The 18,452-nt window shown below is 54.6% G+C and overlaps 8 protein-coding genes across 8 annotated transcripts; 3 read left to right on the forward strand and 5 right to left on the reverse strand.

Moving 5' to 3' along the window:
• Positions 1-1,187: 1,187 nt before the first annotated feature.
• Positions 1,188-2,165, reverse strand: C8A04DRAFT_13103 (uncharacterized protein; the record flags this gene model as incomplete). The annotated part of the gene is made up of 2 exons (XM_062777582.1): positions 1,188-1,676; positions 1,791-2,165. 2 exons carry the CDS (start codon positions 2,163-2,165, stop codon positions 1,188-1,190), a joined length of 864 nt encoding a protein of 287 aa, XP_062635979.1.
• Positions 2,166-3,277: 1,112 nt separating this feature from the next.
• On the reverse strand, positions 3,278-3,766 carry C8A04DRAFT_13066 (uncharacterized protein; the record flags this gene model as incomplete). The annotated part of the gene is made up of 1 exon (XM_062777570.1): positions 3,278-3,766. The coding sequence occupies one exon, from the start codon at positions 3,764-3,766 to the stop codon at positions 3,278-3,280; it is 489 nt and encodes a 162-aa protein (XP_062635980.1).
• A 395-nt stretch (positions 3,767-4,161) lies between these two features.
• Positions 4,162-5,181, reverse strand: C8A04DRAFT_13100 (uncharacterized protein; the record flags this gene model as incomplete). The annotated part of the gene is made up of 1 exon (XM_062777580.1): positions 4,162-5,181. One exon carries the CDS (start codon positions 5,179-5,181, stop codon positions 4,162-4,164), a length of 1,020 nt encoding a protein of 339 aa, XP_062635981.1.
• A 506-nt stretch (positions 5,182-5,687) lies between these two features.
• On the reverse strand, positions 5,688-6,918 carry C8A04DRAFT_29739 (transcription initiation factor IIF, beta subunit-domain-containing protein; the record flags this gene model as incomplete). Its single annotated transcript, XM_062781113.1, has 4 exons — positions 5,688-6,041; positions 6,104-6,288; positions 6,351-6,618; positions 6,685-6,918. 4 exons carry the CDS (start codon positions 6,916-6,918, stop codon positions 5,688-5,690), a joined length of 1,041 nt encoding a protein of 346 aa, XP_062635982.1.
• Positions 6,919-7,579: 661 nt separating this feature from the next.
• Positions 7,580-9,127, forward strand: C8A04DRAFT_38146 (uncharacterized protein; the record flags this gene model as incomplete). The annotated part of the gene is made up of 3 exons (XM_062784130.1): positions 7,580-7,703; positions 7,758-8,213; positions 8,268-9,127. The coding sequence occupies 3 exons, from the start codon at positions 7,580-7,582 to the stop codon at positions 9,125-9,127; spliced, it is 1,440 nt and encodes a 479-aa protein (XP_062635983.1).
• Positions 9,128-10,408: 1,281 nt separating this feature from the next.
• C8A04DRAFT_29741 (uncharacterized protein) lies at positions 10,409-10,705 on the forward strand (the record flags this gene model as incomplete). Its single annotated transcript, XM_062781114.1, has 2 exons — positions 10,409-10,602; positions 10,660-10,705. 2 exons carry the CDS (start codon positions 10,409-10,411, stop codon positions 10,703-10,705), a joined length of 240 nt encoding a protein of 79 aa, XP_062635984.1.
• A 448-nt stretch (positions 10,706-11,153) lies between these two features.
• C8A04DRAFT_29742 (Arp2/3 complex, 34 kd subunit p34-Arc-domain-containing protein) lies at positions 11,154-12,473 on the reverse strand (the record flags this gene model as incomplete). Its single annotated transcript, XM_062781115.1, has 6 exons — positions 11,154-11,233; positions 11,284-11,332; positions 11,382-11,482; positions 11,538-11,960; positions 12,052-12,293; positions 12,412-12,473. The coding sequence occupies 6 exons, from the start codon at positions 12,471-12,473 to the stop codon at positions 11,154-11,156; spliced, it is 957 nt and encodes a 318-aa protein (XP_062635985.1).
• A 462-nt stretch (positions 12,474-12,935) lies between these two features.
• Positions 12,936-15,926, forward strand: C8A04DRAFT_38147 (uncharacterized protein; the record flags this gene model as incomplete). Its single annotated transcript, XM_062784131.1, has 2 exons — positions 12,936-12,952; positions 13,034-15,926. 2 exons carry the CDS (start codon positions 12,936-12,938, stop codon positions 15,924-15,926), a joined length of 2,910 nt encoding a protein of 969 aa, XP_062635986.1.
• Between the last annotated feature and the right edge of the window lie 2,526 nt (positions 15,927-18,452).

Below are 18,452 nucleotides of genomic sequence, written 5' to 3' on the forward strand. Positions count from 1 at the left end.
TTGGGGAAACTCGGTATGGGAAAATGAGCGTCGTTGATACCGTCCTTTGCGGTCACCCAAACACCCAATGTTGTTTCTTGTCACAGCGCCTGAAAATGGGAAAGAATAACAGAAGAGAAGAAACCACCAAATCCCCTCAAAAACATGCGCACGAGAGTGAGCTTTGACATCTGGGCCTGGCCCGTCAACAGTTGAATTCAGGGGCCGTTCCTGCATCTCAGGATCCGACGATGCGACGCCATTGGGCGGCACGCATCTGGACAGGGGCGATCTTGGGCAAACCCCTTGCAGCTTGCATTGGCGGACAACGTGGTCGTCGCTCCACCATCGGTTAACCCGGCGGCTCGAATGCAGGACTTCAACACGAGATGAGAAGCGGTGAAGGCGAACAAGCGTCAGGGTTGACATCAAACTCGTGATATCTTCTTGCTTTGTACATACCATCAAAATGATCACAGGATTCCTCAGGCTTTCAACGACAAGCTCTTCCTTCCTCTTCTCTACACGTATCTTATCAACACCACCCCGCACCCGCATTGTCGTTGATGTTCAAGTCAAAGAACATCAAAACTGTAATTCACAGCAAATTCAAGAGCATCCAGCTTGGCACTTGGCCAGATCGAGCTTCATATCACATGTGACCAAACAGAGCACAGCTCCGGAAAGAGGTTGTAATTCAAACAACGACATCTCTATCCGCGCACGTGCCCGGTTCCAATAACTCATGAATTATAACTGAATCTCTGGAGATCATACGTTGGCTGCCATAAACAAGTGGTGATAACCCGGAAAGCTCGCTAGCCCTGCACGTCATACGAAACATGGAGCCAAGCAAGCCCAAGCATGACCGGCGAGCCGGATCCCGAAACTCCATATGGGGATCCTCTTTCGTCTTAATCATCTCGCACTTCGAGTTGGAATTCCCTTAAAGAGCAACGGATGCCTAGGTTGTAGACGTAAAAAGACTCAAGGTTACATACCCATTGTATGTTTCAGCAGGTCCTAAAGAATTAAATAAACAAATGCTCTTGATTTGCAGACTGGCTTCTATGTCATGATACTTGCTCAGCTTAGTCGCTCGCAAAGTGTATGCATCCATCCATATCATCATCTCCACCTCCCGAGAAAATCCTAACCACATTATCATGGGTATCATAAGACATCAACCCCCCTCCCCCCACCTCCAACTACTCCCCACCCTCAAGCGCCTTCATCCGCCGCTTATACTCCATCGGCGTCTCCGACTTCCCCACGGCCGCAGCCGACGCCGACCCCCCAACCGCCTTCGCCAACAACTTCTTCCCGACCCCTCTCCCCGCCGCCGACCCCCACATGCCCACCCTCTTCCTCTTCGCCGTCTCCTCCGCCTCACGATACACAGCCTCCATCTTATCCCCGCCAAACTCCGCGCCCGTCTTGCCCTCGTACGCAACAGCGAGGCCGTGCCGGAGGAGTTCGAGCCCGACGTCACGGCGCGGGAAGAAAAAGGGTGCGCGGCGGAGGTAGACGGTGGCCACTACGCGCTCGTATTGGTCGCGCTTGTAGACGTAGGCGCGCACGCGTCGGTGGAGGACGTAGTTCTCGAGGAAGGAGAGCGCTTCGGCGGAGAAGGGCTGGGCGGGGCGGCCGAAGTGGGCTGCTTCGGGGGCGTCTACGCCGGCGAGGCGGATGGAGATCTGAGCGAACGTTTTGTTAGATGAGGTTTTTGAGGAAGGTGAACGGAGGGCGGGGTTGGTGGGGTGGATTTTTTTGGGTGGTTTGCGGGGTTGGATTTTAGATCTTGAACTTACCGTCTGGCCCTTGAGTTGCTTCCGATCTGTGGGCACACGGCGCAACCAGCCCCAGCCGGCGAGACGGCCGCCCGGAGTGTGGTAGAGGTGGAAGCCATCGCCATCGCCAACGCTCGTGACCTTGCCGAATAGGCTGCGATTTCGGAAGACGCCCGGGGCGATGTGGTGCGGGGTGGGAAAGCGGCGCAGGTAGGATTGGTAGAAGGAATAGGCGCCGAGGGTGAGAACGGCGGCGGCGACGGGCGCAATCCAATTGCCCGGGACGTCTAGATAATTCTGAGCGGCGTCGGTCCAGGAGTCGCCGTGGCCGGTGCCATTGCCGTTTTTGGCCGAGAACCAGCCCTTCCCCCGGCCGCCGTCGTCATCTTTGGTCATTGGCAGCCAGCTGGTTTTGTGATCGGATCTGAGGGCTCCGTCTTCATCTTTGCTGCGAAAGAAACCCCATGGCATGATGCTTTGACCGTCCCTCTCTGCGTGGCGGTCTGGGATTCTTGGGTGTTTCGGGTGACGGTTGCAGCCGGCAAATGCATCTGTGGGATGTTGAAGGCCGTGCATCGGCGCTCAAAGACTGCCCGTCAGCCGATCCACGCATGGGCTTCCTGGTTACTGAAGATTGGTTGACAGCTGCCAACAGCCGGGCGTACTCCCAGTTGTAAGTCAGGTGGGGCAGTTTCCAAAAACGGATTCCTCAACAACATCTCTCTTGTGCAGCTAGCAGTTCTCGAGGGGGATAAGGAAGCGTTGTCGCTGTCAATAGGGAAGCCGGAGAGATACATTCTATTATTTGATATGAGTTTGTTAATGCCCAAATTCCCGACCCGGAAGACGAACGACTCGTGCAGAGGGGTTGTTGAACAGGGCGATTTACACTCCGCTTTGACAGGAGGTTGTTTTTTTGGTTTGATTGAGTGGTCAGAGCAGGAAATTTTTCTTTGCATTAGCTGATAAGCAAGCAGATTGATCTCGGTGTTCGGGGAGTGGCATTGCCTGGGACTTAGGTTTGGTAAACCACAACAACCCGGATATGTCAGGAAGTGTAGACACCTCGTATGCTGTTTATAATCCCAACTGTTTGTCTCTATCCCGATGTAAAACCATGTTAGCTTGCTATTTAAAATCATATATTACCCGATGCATGACCGACCTGACCACAAGGAAGAACCCGCCAGAGTCGGAATCGAACTTACGGCGCCTTCCTTCCCGACCACACCATATAAGTCCCCGGCTCGCTCACACTGTCACCAGTTCCTCCTAATTCGCCAAACAGCGTGTTTGGCGTAGCGGCGTTGGGAGGAGCACCACGCCACTCCGCCGTAAATCGAAGTGGCCCCGGGTTCGATTCCCGGGGCCAGCGAAGAAAAAGCCCCCCCGGCGGGCTTTTCGTAACCACAGACCGTTATCCCTCCGGATGGGGATAGGGTTCTGTGGTGAGCTTTTTGGTCTTGATTCTTTTTCAATATTTAGGGCATCGTCATTTTTTCTCCTTTTTACTGTTGTTGTTCAGAGTTGATCTTAATTAAATACTCTTCCTCACCAACCATCGTACCCCCACTAAGCCTCCCCGTCCCACCAGGAGAAAAAGAAAAAGAAGAAAGGGAACCGCCAGCATCTTGCCCCTTCTCATCACGATCACCCTCCCCACCATCCTCCTCCCCCGACCGTCCCGGCTCAACCTCCCCACTAAGCCACGCCTCCTCCTTAATCTGCCGGTCCCCCTTTATCAACTTCAAATGCTCCTTGAGCGCCTGGATTTGGTCCTTGACGACGCCAAACCGGTAGGAGTCGCCTTGCTGCGTGCCGGCACACTTGGCACATTTGTCTTGGACTCGTATCGTATCGTAGCCGTGTGACCATCGGATGCTGCAGCCTGTGTCGGTGTTGCCGCGCTCGAAGGACGCTTCTGTGTCGCAGGCTTTGGTTAGGTTGAGCCAGGCGTGGTGGGAACAGGTGAAGACGAGGCGGCGGTGGAAACACATGGTGGTTGTTGAGTAGTTGGGGGTTGTGTTGGGTGTCATAAGGTAAGTCTTGATCATGCGAGGATGGGGTCGGACATTGGGTTAAATTAGGAGAATTTGGGGTTTCGCCGGCGTATGTTTGACAATCCACAATCATTGTGCCCTGTGTGGACCAAGAAGCTGGAATTGTTGTTCCTTTGTTTGCGAAGAACTTGGTAGTCGTTTCCCATAGTATACCGCTTTGTCCCGAACTTTAGGGTTTCTGTGGCAGGGTAGTTTGTCAAGCCTTGTCTGCTGTTAATCAGGGCCTCGTAGTATGTTTGGTCAACACGAGAAAGGGAATATGGCTAATACGATACTGTATTGAAACACCTGGAGTGATACCACCCGCCAAGTGACTTACACCCGACCAAACTTCATATCCTTTGTAACACACTACTTTCAAGAACCTCCTCAAAGTCCCTCGCCCAAACAAGCCCACTCTCCCCCCCAGCGTCCATCACATGCGGCACCTCATACCCCACCCTCTCCAACGTCTTCAACAACTTACTCCCCCCATCATCAGCCATAACCACCCCCAAATCCGCCTCCACCAAACACGCCAAATCAGTCGTCGAATCCCCAAAATACACCACCACCTTCTCCTCCCCCAACCCCCCCCTCAACGACTCCATAGCCCTCAGTTTATCCCCAGCCGTAGTAAGCGGTTCCCCACCAAGCTCTTCCGGCCCCTGAACCGTCCCCTCCGGAAGTGTGACTCTGTTCGCCATAATCCTTCTCACCTTTTTCTCACCTTCTCCACCTCCCGCTTCACAAGCCGCTTCCACAACCCCCCGGATAAACTCCCCAGACCAGTTGACACTGACAACAGCCAGATCCCACCCGTCTTTCGCCTGCCGCTCTAGAAACTTCCCAAACCCTTTTCGCAGTCTGACCGCCCCATCCTCTCGCTCCCTGGGTTCATCACCATCACCACCACCAACCCCCCTCTCAAAAGCCACCCGTCCAAGCCCCACCAACCCCCTTTTCCCCTCTCCCCCCTCTTGACCCTCTCCCTCTTGCTCCCCCCCTCCCTCCGGGGTTTCCCCTTCCCGGGAACAATCAAATCCGCCCCCAAAAAACCCCGCCCTCCCCACCCTCTCAACTGACGCCCGTTCTACATCCCCCGCGCTCTCCAGAAATGCAAGTTCCTCGGCCAGCGTGGTACGGTCTTCTGCGCGCGGCCGGTAGGATGCGACGTGCGCTTTGTGGGAGGCGAGGTATGAGGTCACGATGGAGTGCCAGTTGGTTTTGAGGGTTGTTGTTCTTGTTGTTTTATTGGGGGAGTTGGGGGCGTCGGTGGAGGTGGTTTCGATGGCGAGGGTGATGAGGGAGGAGAGGGTGTCGTGGCTGGTGATGGTGCCGTCGAAGTCGAGGAGGAGAAGGCGGTGCGTCATTTTGGAGGTTGGGGAGGGGTTGTGGATCTTATGGTTGTTGGGGGTTGAAACTGGGAGGGGTTTGGTTTGTATGCCTTGGAAATGGGAGAAGTGGATGTAATTTAACCTTGTTGAAGACGAGTTGCGGAAACGGAAGAGACACTGGAAGGGGCTCATGTTAGTTGACCTTGGAAGTGGTTGCTGCACGTTTACTTGATTTGGACGACTCCACAATTGCTGAAACTTGTAAAGGTTGGTCACCGTAATGTCACAGGACCCGGGCTGCCGGGCTGGAAGAGGCTGAGAGTTGGCGATCACAGGAAACATACGGTACACAATCCCACATTTTCCGCTTCGTTTTCTAATCAATGGTATCATCTAGCCCTGAAGTTCCCCGTGAAATGCAAACCCACGTATCTTCCGGTACCACCGGTAACGCCACTCCAAGGAAAAGCTCACTCTGAGAAAGAGCTCACCGATGCCATTACGCTCGGTCCTTCCCGGACAATGAGGATGCCCGAGACAATCTACAAAACATCCTCCATCTTGATGTCTTCCTCGTCCTCGTCCTCAGACGGCACATCGGCTTTCGGGACCGCCGCGTCATCAGCGGGCTTGGGCAGCGTGGCCATCATGTCTTGGTACTCGGGCTTGAGCGACCAGTGGTTGGCAAACGTGCCGGATCGGTGGAGCAGGGCGATCTTCTCGAGTGTCTCACGCAAGTATGCCTCCGGCTGTGGGATCTTGCCCCGGAACGCCTTAATAGACCAGTACTTGTGCTCGGAGAAACACTTGGTGATGGCATCGAGAAGCTTATTTTCTGGCCAGCGGGTCGCCTTGTTCTCCATCTTCTTCGCCTTGGTCGGCTTCTCACGTGTTTTCTACCAAGCGTGTCAGGAGGGCTTGCGGAAGCCAGAGAAGATAATGAAAAGGGGTCACGCACGAGGAAATCATCCCACTCAATGGGGTTCGTGGTATCGCCGGTCGGGAACCCGGTGAGCATCGTCACCTTCTTCTGGGGCTGCGCCGCGCGCTCGGCGCGAATGGACAAGAATCTGTCGGCCTCTGCATTCCGGACAGGGGTGCAGACGACCTCGTGCTTAATGCGACCCGCCACCTTGGTTTTTTCTTTGTTGGGAGTCAGCACAGTTTGGCCCGATGGCATCAGACCGTGGGAAGGGGGAACAGACTTGGAATCGGGCGGCGCGAGTACGGCGCGCTCTTTTTCCCTCGCTCAGCTGGTGCCTCCATCTGCTTTTGTTGTTTCCGCAACAGGTGGGCGGGAATCCCCTGGGCGAGCGCGTTGGCCCTCTCTTTATTTTTCGCCGCGTAACTTGGTAGGTCTTGCTCACTGAAGACGAATGTGTTGTTGACCTCGTGATTCGTCACGTCCATGTCGTATTCCTTGGGTAGTTCCTTGTGGGCATCGATCTCCGGTCTGAGGCGCATTTGAAGTCTCTAGAAACGTAGCGGCGCACGTTAGCCGTGGTGGAACAACGGCAAACTTCCAACAGGAAAACCAACTATCTTCCCGGTCTCATCGGTCCATTGGCGGACCGTGCCAATCTCAATCTCGTCGTCGTCGTCAAGCTTCGACCACGCTTCCCAGACGTAATTCGGTAACCTCGTAAGATACATGCGATTATAGGCGTCGGCATCAGGAAGCTTGTCGAAGAACTCGAGATCGGGAGTTTCATCGACCTCGTCGACGAATGAGGCGCCGGTGTCAGGCTCCGGCTTAATTATTGGCTCCGACATGGCTCGCGATGATTTTTGGCGCTCTGGAGGCTGGGTGGATGAGGATAGATCGGGGATTCAGTCTTGGCCTTCGAGGGAGAATTCGGGGAGCGGATGGAGCGATGGATGGCGCACAAAGAAGAAATGGATGGATTTTGTGATGCAAGTGTTGCAGCCTTCCCGCATGAGGTCAGCGAGGAGGCCCAGCGAAATAAACTGGGGCACCAGCACTCTTGGCAGGCTTAGTCTTGGCATAATTTTGCCGCTTGCAGGTAGGTCTCCTGGTAACCGCGAACTGCAGTCCACAACTCACAAGACGTCTGGGTTGTGTCAGTTCTCCCTAAAGATGACAAAAGAGCTTCGTTGCCGTTTGCCTCGGAGTTTGAATCAAAGCGTCAACAATCGATTTGCTCACTCTGATCACACTGTTGCAGGGCGAGAAGTGCAATCGAAGGTCAACCGACTGGCTTGGTTTAGCGCGCCGACCAGAAACGGCAATCGCGGGGCTTGGCACGTGCGGTTTCCTTGGGTCGCCACTTCCTTTCAAATCCCGCCACAACACCAATCGTCATTTCCCTCGCATATAACATCGCTGGCTCTTCCTCTGCAACCACATTCTCCGCCGTTCTTCATATTTGCAACACCCGCAGGACTTATAGCGCAACAACTTCTGGATATCAAAATGTCGTCTGCGGAGGATCGGGAGATGATGGAGAGGATCGGCCGTTTGGCCGGTCAAATTAATCGACACCGAAATCAGCAAGCCGGTGTCGGCCCTGTTCGACACGCCTCGTCGCATCACCATCGTGTGTTCATCGACCGACCGACCGCCGGCCACAGTAGGGCTAATGGATTTCAAGATTCCGGATACTCGAGCGCATGGCGCCGCGGCGGGTTCTCTCATCGCGGCAGCCACCCCGCCGCTCGAATGCCTGTTTACCGGAACAGGACGCTCGTGCTCAATGGCGGCGCTCAACAGGCCCAGTCTGCTGATGGCGAGACTGGCAGCCCTTCAGACTCCTCCAACTCGTCGTGGGTGACCAAGACCGACCGTCACAGGCAGCTGATCAACACAAATGTATACAAGAAGAACGCGGAGGCGCGGACGGCCGCAATCGAGCAGACGCGGCGCCAAAAGATTGCTTTGAGGGACAAACGGGAGCGGGCCAAGCTAGTCAACCACCTGCATCATATGGTAAATAGCGGGGCATTTGGCGCAGCTAACCAGCAGGTCGCAACCGACAAGTACGAAATCGCTGTCCAAGGTGTTCGGTTCACTGTCGCCAAAAACGGCAGCAAGCTTATCAAAGTACCCGGTGCGTCGCGACCGGGTGTACGCGACGATCACCATCATACTAATCTCCATACAGGTGATGGCAACTCGGCAAAGGCGACTCCTAAATCGGCACTTATTGGGGGCGTCAAGTTTCACCGCAGCAAGAACGGCAACCTCTACCGCCACGGCGTTGTGAAGGCGCAGCGGTATGTCTCCTGGGACTCCGTAGCCGGGCCACTAACCCCAGGAATTTTTGGCAGGCAATCCGGCACGGTCAAGAAGCTCGACGTGCCTTGCAAACAGTTTTCTATGACGGGTAACTCCATTTTCCCCAACCGACATCCCGAACGATTCATCTCCGGTCGGGCCGTGGTCGGCCAACGAAGATTTACTAACCGCGCAACAGGTTCCTGTGCAGTCCCTCGGTGCCGCTACGCCCACGACGCGCACAGGGTCGCCATTTGCAAGGATTTCCTGCAACAGGGTGAATGTCCCAGCGGCGCCAACTGCGATCTCTCGCATGACCCCACCCCCGAGCGAACACCAGCGTGCCTGCACTTTGCCCGCGATAGCTGCACCAAGCCTGACTGCAAGTATGCTCACGTAAAAGTGTCACCAGCTGCTCCGGTGTGCCGGGATTTCGGCTTCTACGGCTACTGCCAGAAAGGTGCCGAATGCCCAGATCGGCACGTATTCGAATGCCCCAACTTCAGCAACACGGGAGTGTGTAAGATCAAGGGGTGTAAGCTGGCGCATCGGGAGAGGGCAAGCGTCCTCCGCAAGAGCGCCGGCTTGGCACAGCATGATGAGGAGATGGAAGATCTCTCCAGCGACGACGATGGCGAGTCAATTGACGAGGACGACGTCGACTCGGACGAGGTGGACGAGTTCATCGGCCACGACGAGAACGGGGGTCTTGATTTCGTGGAGCAAAAGGACTTCATCGAGCTATGATGATGCTTTGCTTTTTGCTCCTGCTACCTTGATCATCCCTTCTTTTTCTCTCGTTGCATTGCCCGGCGCGTGCGTCTCCTTTTGCCTGATACCCATTTTGCGTCCGGATTCCCTGGAAAGAGGAGGAGGAAAAAAAAAAGAAACAGAAGATGGGGGGGAAAGGATAAGAAATTTAGAAAAAAAAAGGAAAAAACGAGTGTTAGTGTAGCCATAGTTGGGGGTGATGATGGTGGGAAGACATCGGCCTTACGGGTTGGATGTCATAATGTTGAACAAGTCCTGTTTGTCCATACAAAATTATTCCCTGTAGATGAATAATAGTTCACACAGCCTCTTTGGAGGGTTTGATCGATTGAATGTGCTCAGGAATCCTACCCGGAATATCCACCTCTCTAGTGGAATGTGTATCCAGCAGCTAGTGACCTACCTCCTTGAGCAACAGACCTCATCACACCGACCCATGCGAGTGTGGGTTGCTTCGTCTGTGTGTGCCACTAAATACCTATCTTGGGGGCCGTTTAGCTTTATTTGGTCGTATACATATAGCCTATATCACACGTTCTTTTCTCAATAATAAGCCCGACTTGGTGTGAAACGTATCTCAGATTCCAGAGATTCCAGACCTGAATCTGGATTTGGAAAGGTAGCGGCAATCTGGAACCGTGTCACACCCCACCTCACCGGGCAAACCGCTCTTCTCTTGGTCTGCGGTGTCCGAGTGTGAACGAGGGACCAATCTACTGAACGGGTAAAGTATTCAGCTGGAATGTAGGTGTCGCAACCTGCCAGAGGGGTAACGATAATGGCGGGTTGTGATCCCGTGTGTCGTTGTTATCTTGTTGTCGGTCTTGAGCTGGTAATTATGTGAGAAGTTGTGTGTGGATCTGGGCTGCTGAGGGCTTTTGGGAGGGGTATGTCAAGGAAATGTGATTTAAATATTGGGGGGTTGACCATGTCTACTACCTACCTTATGTAGTGTAAGGAAGGTTGGGACTGGTTGAGCTGTGAGAGCGAGGAATGTCAGGGTGGGTCGTCGCGGATAACGGCGGGTGGGTTATTTGTTTGTGTTGTGGAGGTCGGGAGGGTGGTACATATATACGGACTGTCTTTGCTTATAAGAATGTTTGTCGTGCTGGGGTCCTCGTTCCCTCTTGGGTTTCTTGTCGTATTGTTCACTTCTGGCTGTCCATATGCTCCTTGCGTGGGTGCAATACGGCGAGATATCAGCTTGCGACTCCGACGACTTTTACATGAGAAAATAGACTCTTTGCTACAGTAAACATGGGCGACTACAGTACCAAACACCAAGGGAAATTTACCATCAAAGACGCGCCTGTTGAGAACCTGCGGCCGTTCCGAGTTATTGTGGTGGGCACTGGGTTTTCGGGGATTCTGGCGGCCATCGGGATACCAGAGCGGCTGAGGAATGTGGAACTGGTGGTGTATGACAAGAACGAGGGGGTTGGCGGGGTGTGGTATGGACTTTCGTTTGGTTCTTGGTTGGTGGGTAGATGCTGACTTGGAGGTTGTAGGTGGTCGAACAGGTATCCGGGTCAGTTACGGAGGAAGAATTCCTAGGCTTGAATGATACGTTTTCGATGCTCACTTGGCAACTCTTAACTAGGGGTCGCTTGTGATATCCCATGTGAGTGCCCCAACTCTGTAAGTATGACGAGGTCCAAATTAACGAGTCATTTTAGCACACTCATACCAATACTCGTTCGCTCCCAATCCTAACTGGAGCAACCTCTATGCTCCTGGAAGCGAGATCCAGCAGTACGTCCAGGACGTAGCTGAGAGATTTGGGGCGACAAGGTTCATCAAAACACGTCATCAGGTCGAGTACTGCGAGTGGGACGAGTCTGAGATGTTTGGGAGAGAGAGACGGACCTGTGATGTAAGTGATTTGACATGCATTACATAGCGGAGTAACAGTATGCTTGGCACCGTGAGATGATTCTCCTGGAGAAGTATAATGATGTGTATTTTCGTCGGCTGCTGTGTCCTTCTATACGCACCCAATCGCTTAGCTCCCCACCTTGAAGGTCCTCCCGCTCGCCGTCTTGCGCTCCTTCTCTTCGCTGTCTGGCCTGGCTCTGCGGAGAACTGGAAAACAATTAGCTGAGAAAGCTCATGGCGCGAAGGAGGGCCCTTACCCTGGAGGAAGTCTGCTGTCCGCCGTCTCATACGGGAGTGGATATAGGCCTACACAAGTCAGCATGCTGCGGGTTGTAATGCCCCGAGAAAACCATACCTTGGACGCCTTGATGTGATAGTGGAAGTAGTCGCGGAAGGTCTGGATGTGCGAAATGACATCCGGCATCCGCTGCGGAGTGAGGTGACGGGGGAAGAGCACTGCAAAAGTCAGCACCTAGCCAAACAGGTTCCTCTCCAGCAAGACATCTCATACCAAACGTAACATAACCAATCTCCCCCGCCCCCGTATCCTTAACCCCTGGCACACCCTGCAGCTCCAGCGGCGGGTCATTGCGGAACAGCACCTGGGGCGCGTTCTGGATAGCCCGCCGGCGGGCGTCGACAAACTCCTGAATAAAGACCTTGCCGAACACGCGGTCCGTCTCCTCGCGGAAGATGGTGCTGAAGATGACAGTCACACGGTCGTGGCTGGCCTTGACGTAGATGGCCTCCTCTTCGCGGTAGTGGATCGCCTTGACCTCGCCGCCCTCGCGCACGCCCTGTGGCGCTTCCTCCGACGTGAACTTGGCCGCTTCTTGCTTGAGCGCGTAGTGCTCCTGGTAGGCTTGCTCGAACGGGGCTGCCATGGCGTTGCGCTTGAGGAGCGAGACCTTCTTGATCAGCTCGTCGCGCGCTTCTGTATGGTGTTGGAACTTGTGTCAGCTTGGGGTCGAATATGGAGTGTGGACGCGGTGTGGGCTGCGGGATAGATTGGGTATGTTACGAACCTTGCTCGGCGGGTAGGCTCTCCAAGTCGACTACTATCGAGAAATCGTAGCCCGGCTCTGGGGGCACCACGTAAGACCCATACTCGCGGTTGAGCACCTCCTCGGCACCGTATCGCAGGAGATCTGGGAAGCAACGGATCTGGATCGAGACCTGGATCTTGGTCTTGACTTCGGGAGTCGAGATGTGGAAGGTGACGCCATCGAAATCGGAGACGGTTTGGTCGATGGACACGGGTGCGGCTCTGAGAAAGGGTGGCATGGTTGTTAGCCATCATCACTCTTAGAATCCCTATCATCCTCGTTCCTCGTCGTTGTTGTCGTTGTCCTCGCAAGGGGTTAGTTACAAGGCACACTACTCACCCAGAAAAGCGCTCCGTGAGCACCGACTGTATCAGCACATTCTGGTAGTCGAGCAGCAGCATGGTGGACTGCCGCCTAGTTCAATGGGTTGCCCTGAAAACACCTGGTGGCGATCGAGTTCCTGGAGTTGTCGTGTGGCTGTCGTGTGGTCGTGGTCGAGGTTGGCGCAGCTACTTGTGGTGGGGCTGCAACTGGGGGAGCTGACGTTGTGGCGGCGTGGGAAGCCAAGCAGTTGAAGCACCGCCAGCATTCTTGGCACCTTGAGCTGGGGAGATTGCCCCGCATTCCAAGTTGGCAGCCACAGCGCAGGGGGGAGATGTGGCTCGTGCTTCGCCAGTGTCTTCCCTTGTCTTGGCGGCAGCGACCAGGGCCCTGAATCTTTTTTATCTTATCGCCGCCAAAAAAAGTCGAGGCCGCGAATAGCCCACCACACTCGCGACGCCACGACCCATTGAGACCGAGAGACGGACAAGACGAATCCCGTTTTGAGGTGGGCTGTACGCGGATAGCGCCCGGTCGCAAAGATGGTCAAGTCATACCTGTAAGTCATTTTGTTTTGATTTCCCCGTCAAATTTCTTTCCTTTCCTTTCCGCATCTCCTAACCGCACTCTCGATCTTTAGCAAATTCGAGCCCTCCAAATCCTTCGGCGTCGTCGCATCCAGCAATTCGAATCTCGTCTGGTCCCCCAGAGGCAAGGCCGGCACCGGCGCAGGGCAAGCTATCGTCGGCTCGAATGAGGAGGTTCTAGTCTGGGACATCAAGAAGGGCGAGCTGCTAGGGCATTGGCGCGATGAGAATTGCCGGGCGAAGGTGACAGCGATCGCCCAGAGCCGGAACGACCCTGACCTGTTTGCCGTCGGTTACGAAGATGGCAGCATACGTATCTGGGACAGCAAGATTGCCACTTCGGTGGTGAGCTTCAATGGGCACAAGTCGGCCATCACGACCCTAGCCTTCGACAAGACCGGCGTGCGCCTTGCCAGTGGCGCCAAGGATACCGATGTTATCGTTTGGGATCTTGTTGCCGAGGTGGGACAGTACAAGCTGCGTGGACACAAGGATCAGATTACGGGCTTGCATTTCGTCGAGCCAGATCCGATACTGGAAGGTGAGGGTGAGGAGGATGAGCAGGCTCTGATGGCCGTCGATACCGAAGCGGCTGAGGGGTTCCTCTTGACGACGGGAAAGGACGCGTTGATCAAGCTTTGGGACCTTGGATCGCGCCACTGTATCGAGACGCACGTTGCGCAGACGAATGGCGAGTGTTGGGCTCTGGGCGTGACCCCTGACTTTAGCGGGTGCGTCACGGCTGGGAACGACGGGGAAATGACTGTTTGGGCGCTTGATGTAGCCGCTCTCGCCTCGTCTGCGCAGGCGGTCGACTTGACACAATCCATCAACTTCCTCCGCGACCGGGGGACATTACACAGGAACAGCAAGGAGCGAGCTGTCGAGGTGATTTTCCACCCAAGGCGAGACTACTTTGCGGTACATGGGGTAGAGAAATCGGTAGAGGTCTGGCGGATACGGAACGAGGCGGAGATTAAAAAGAGTTTGGCCAGGAAAAAGAAGAGGAGGAGAGAGAAACAGGCCAAGGATAAGAAGGGGGCTGCAGACCAGGAGATGGACGATGCCGAGGACAAGCCGGACGATATCACAGAAGCCGACATTTCCGACGTCATTGTTCAGCACGTTATCCTCAGGACAACGGGCAAGGTTCGGTCCGTTGATTGGGCTACTAACCCAGGGAACAAAGAGTTGCAGCTGCTGGTCGGGTCAACAAACAATCTGCTAGAGTTGTACTCGGTACTCGGGAAGGACAAGCTGAAATCGAAGGGCGACGTTCCAGACTACAACAAAGCCTTGGGCATTGAGCTCCCGGGGCACCGGACAGACATCCGCTCATTGTCCATCAGCTCCGACGACAAGATGCTGGCTTCCGCGGCTAACGGATCTCTCAAAATCTGGAACATCAAAACACAAACATGCATCCGGACGTTCGACTGCGGTTATGCCCTCTGCTGCGCATTCTTGCCTGGGGACAAAGTGGTGGTGGTCGGAACCAAGGAGGGCGATCTCCAGCTGTACGATGTTGCCTCGGCTGCGCTCCTCGAGACAGTCAACGCACACGAGGGCCACGCCGTCTGGTCGCTACAGGTTCACCCAGACGGCAAGTCGGTCGTGTCGGGTGGCGCGGACAAGACGGCCAAGTTCTGGGACTTCAAGATTGTCCAAGAGCAGGTCCTGGGCACCACGCGGACAACACCAAAACTGAAGCTGGTGCAGTCGAGGATACTCAAGGTGTCGGATGATATTTTGAGTTTGAGATTATCCCCTGATGCCAAACTACTAGCTGTGGCGCTTCTCGACAGTACCGTCAAGGTCTTCTTTGTCGATAGTTTGAAGCTTTACCTCAATCTCTACGGCCACAAACTGCCCGTGCTCAGCATGGACATCTCCTACGACAGCAAGCTCATCGTAACGAGCTCGGCAGACAAGAACATCCGCATCTGGGGTCTCGACTTTGGCGATTGCCACAAGGCCCTCTTCGGCCACCAAGACAGCATCCTGCAAGTTGCCTTCATCCCCCACAACTCAGACGGCAACGGCCACCACTTCTTCAGCGCCAGCAAGGACCGCACGATCAAATACTGGGACGCCGACAAGTTCGAGCAGATCCAGCGCATCGACGGCCACCACGGCGAGATCTGGGCCTTGGCCATCAGCCACAGCGGCACCACCCTCCTCTCGGCCTCCCACGACAAGAGCATCCGCATTTGGGAAGAAACCGACGAGCAAATCTTCCTCGAAGAAGAGCGCGAAAAAGAACTCGAAGAGCTGTACGAATCCACCCTCACCACCTCCCTCGAACAAGACCCCGACTCCCAAGACGCCGACCGCGAAGTCGCCGCCGCTTCCAAACAAACCGTCGAAACCCTCATGGCCGGCGAGCGCATCGCCGAAGCCCTCGACCTCGCCACCGCCGACCTCAACACCATCCGCGAATGGGAAGCCGCCAAGCAAATCACAGGTTCAACAGCCCCGCCCCAACGCAACCCCATCTTCATCGCCCTCGGCAACATCTCCGCCGAAACCTACGTGCTCAACACGCTCCAAAAAATCAAACCCGCCTCCCTGCACGACGCCCTCCTCGTGCTCCCCTTCGCCTCCGTCCCTCCCCTCTTCACCTTCCTCCACCTCTTCGCCCAGCGCGAGATGAACATCCCGCTGACCTGCCGTATTCTTTTCTTCATGCTACGCACCCACCACCGGCAGATTGTGGCGAGCCGCACGATGCGGGCAGCGCTGGAGCGGTTGCGGGCTAGTTTGCGCGCGGCGCTGAGGCGGCAGAAGGATGAGATGGGGTATAATTTGGCGGCGTTGCGAGTGGTGGGGATGCAGTTGAGGGATCGGAGTGTGAAGGAGTATGTGGATGAGAATTGGGAGGAGGAGAAGCAGGGTGGGGAGGGGGGAAATGGGGGGAAGAAGAGGGGGTTTGTGGATGTTTCGTGATGGGGCGATGATGGTTGTGACGATGTGACAGACGGGAACTTGTGTGTGCGGGTAATCTTGGATGTAATTAGGTGACTTTGGTTGGAGTTTGGGGGGTAGAAAAAGGGTCATTTGAATGTAACTTGTTTCTCACAATCACGGCTCAAGGGTTGTTTCATCACTGTGGCGATGAAAACTGGTTGTTTCTAAGATGTTGAAAAAACAACGGGAGAAATTACCCCTGACACTTGCGGGCCGGCCTCCTTTTCCTGCTGCTGTGGCTACGACCGGAGAAGTAAACAAACCCCTATTTACCTCAACACCAGGCCATTTGTCCCTCATGTTACACAAGTTTCCTTCCACCCCCGTACATACATGGACATGATCAATAAATGAGTAATCGGGTTTACACATAAAAGTCTGTACTTCCACCTAACATTGCCGGTAATATTCTGCCGCGCTCAGTTCTATAACTATGGTGAAAAAGAAAAGAATCAGCCAAAAAGCTCACCGCCTACCTCTCACGGTCCCCCCTATACAGGGGGCGAGGCATAGTATGACAGCTACGAAAACCCGCAAGCGGGTTTTACAAAGTGCAACAACCGGGCTCGAACCCGGGCGCACAGATTCTGTGGTGTACTAGTTCAAACATCCACAGCCTCCCCACTACGCCATCCGGCCGGGGCTGGTGTTGGTTTTGGGGAGGCGGTTGGAAGGAGCTGCCGGAAGGTGGGTTATAAACCGTGGGAGGTGGTGGAGGATGGAAAGAGGGAAGGGGCGAGAGAAAGCATGCACAAGTCATCGTCGCGGTGCTCTTCAAAATGTGTGGCAAAAATCGTGACAAATCATCGTTGGTTACCCTCAAAAACCGGATTTTGGGTACCGTCCTCCTGGGTTGTTATCATTGCTTTCTTCCCCCGGGTGTTGGCATATCTCGAGATGGTCGCCACACATCTCGCCGTCTCTCTCTTGATCTAATCTTAGCTCGATCATCTATCTCCACGCTGGGCAGCCATCAGTGTCGGGCTCTGACACGCCCGATCGCTCGCTTACGGTCTGGACCGGGTTTAACGACTACTCCTATTGCTACTCCTGCTGTTGTTATTACTGTGGTTTTTGTTTTTGTTTTTGATTATGTTTCTTGTTTTCCTTTTAGTTTGTGTGTTTTGTTTATACCTCGCTTTATGAGCGTTCACTGGCTCGATAACCGCAGTGATGATCGAGTCTCGCCATCCATCAGATATCGTTGACTGCCCGGTGGTTGGTTCGGCCTCGCCGATGCAAGGGATACTGTTTACCTGAGCACGTCCGTTGTCTGTGTATGTGGCGCCGGCGGAAAGGTTGATGGCGGCAATGTTTTGACCTTTTCTCGGTTTTCTGGGGGTGGCTGTGGAGAGAAGGGGTTGTATGTGGCGCCCAGTTTGGTCTGTCCCACTCGGGCACCTTCTCAGAAGTCAAAACATGCTGTGCGTATCGTAGCCAGGGACTGGGCTGGGGACTGTGAAACATCCTGCCCCCTTCGCTTCTGGTATGTTGTGGAGAGGGGTGTCTCTTCAGGGGCTTAAGACATGTCTTTGTACGAGCCATGTGGCATTACGGGATGATCACGGCGCGATAGGAGTCGAGCCACAAGTGTGGTGCGTGAGAAATGGTCTCCCCCCCAATGAACTTGCCTTAGAATTTGGGAATAGGGTTTCACAACAAACCCGGAGGGATGGTTGGGAAGTGCTGGGGTCTTGAGGTGCATGCTGGGGCTTGGTGGCGGATCGAAGTTCTAGATTTCGAAGCCCAAAGCAGATGTTGTGATACGAGACCGACAGGCCCCTCGCATTCCTTAGGTAGCGCCCTTGGCTAGATATCGCGGAGGCCGGGGACTTCCTGGAGTCGTCTGGTGCCGGTTGGGCAGTGGCATTTGTGTGCCCGGCATCGGGCGCCGAAGTCGGGCTTCTCAGTTTCTGTATTCGGAAATTCGTTTGGGCTGTGAGATTGGGTGATTTAGTATGTGCCCAGTTCCTGATTCTTGTTTTTGCCCGGAGGGCTCTTGCTACCCCCTAGGGCGGATTCAATCTGAGGGTAAGTATATTGCGGGAGACCAGGTGCTGGACGGCGCGGGTATCACGGCTACTTTAAGCACCCAAAATAGGGGCCTTTGCGAAGCCCAATGTCTCGCATTGTTGTCAAGGCCATCCTTTAGATATCTTGTGAAGACGTATCCGCGTAACACACAATACCAATCGCGTCACGTCGTTGGTGCGTCTAGGAGCCATGCAACTGGAGCAGCTCGAGGTTGGGCGTTGGGCACCTGCCTCCCAGCCCTCGGCTGCTTAGAGGGGTTCATGCTCGGCATGGGCCTTTTTGCTGCATAGCCGTTGTGGGCGGCTTGCTGTTCTAAGGTCAATATCGTTGAAGTCGTGTTTACCGTAATAAACTGGGTGGCTGTTGTCAGTGCAAGCCCAAGTCGGTTCAGGCAGTTCCTTCCTTCCCCGTTGTTGAAAGTACCCATGGGCGGGATGTCCGGGGACAATAAGAATGATGGCGATGACTGCG

The sequence above is a fragment of the Dichotomopilus funicola genome (assembly GCF_033296635.1).
Source record: "Dichotomopilus funicola strain CBS 141.50 unplaced genomic scaffold C8A04scaffold_42, whole genome shotgun sequence".
NCBI lineage: Eukaryota > Fungi > Ascomycota > Sordariomycetes > Sordariales > Chaetomiaceae > Dichotomopilus > Dichotomopilus funicola.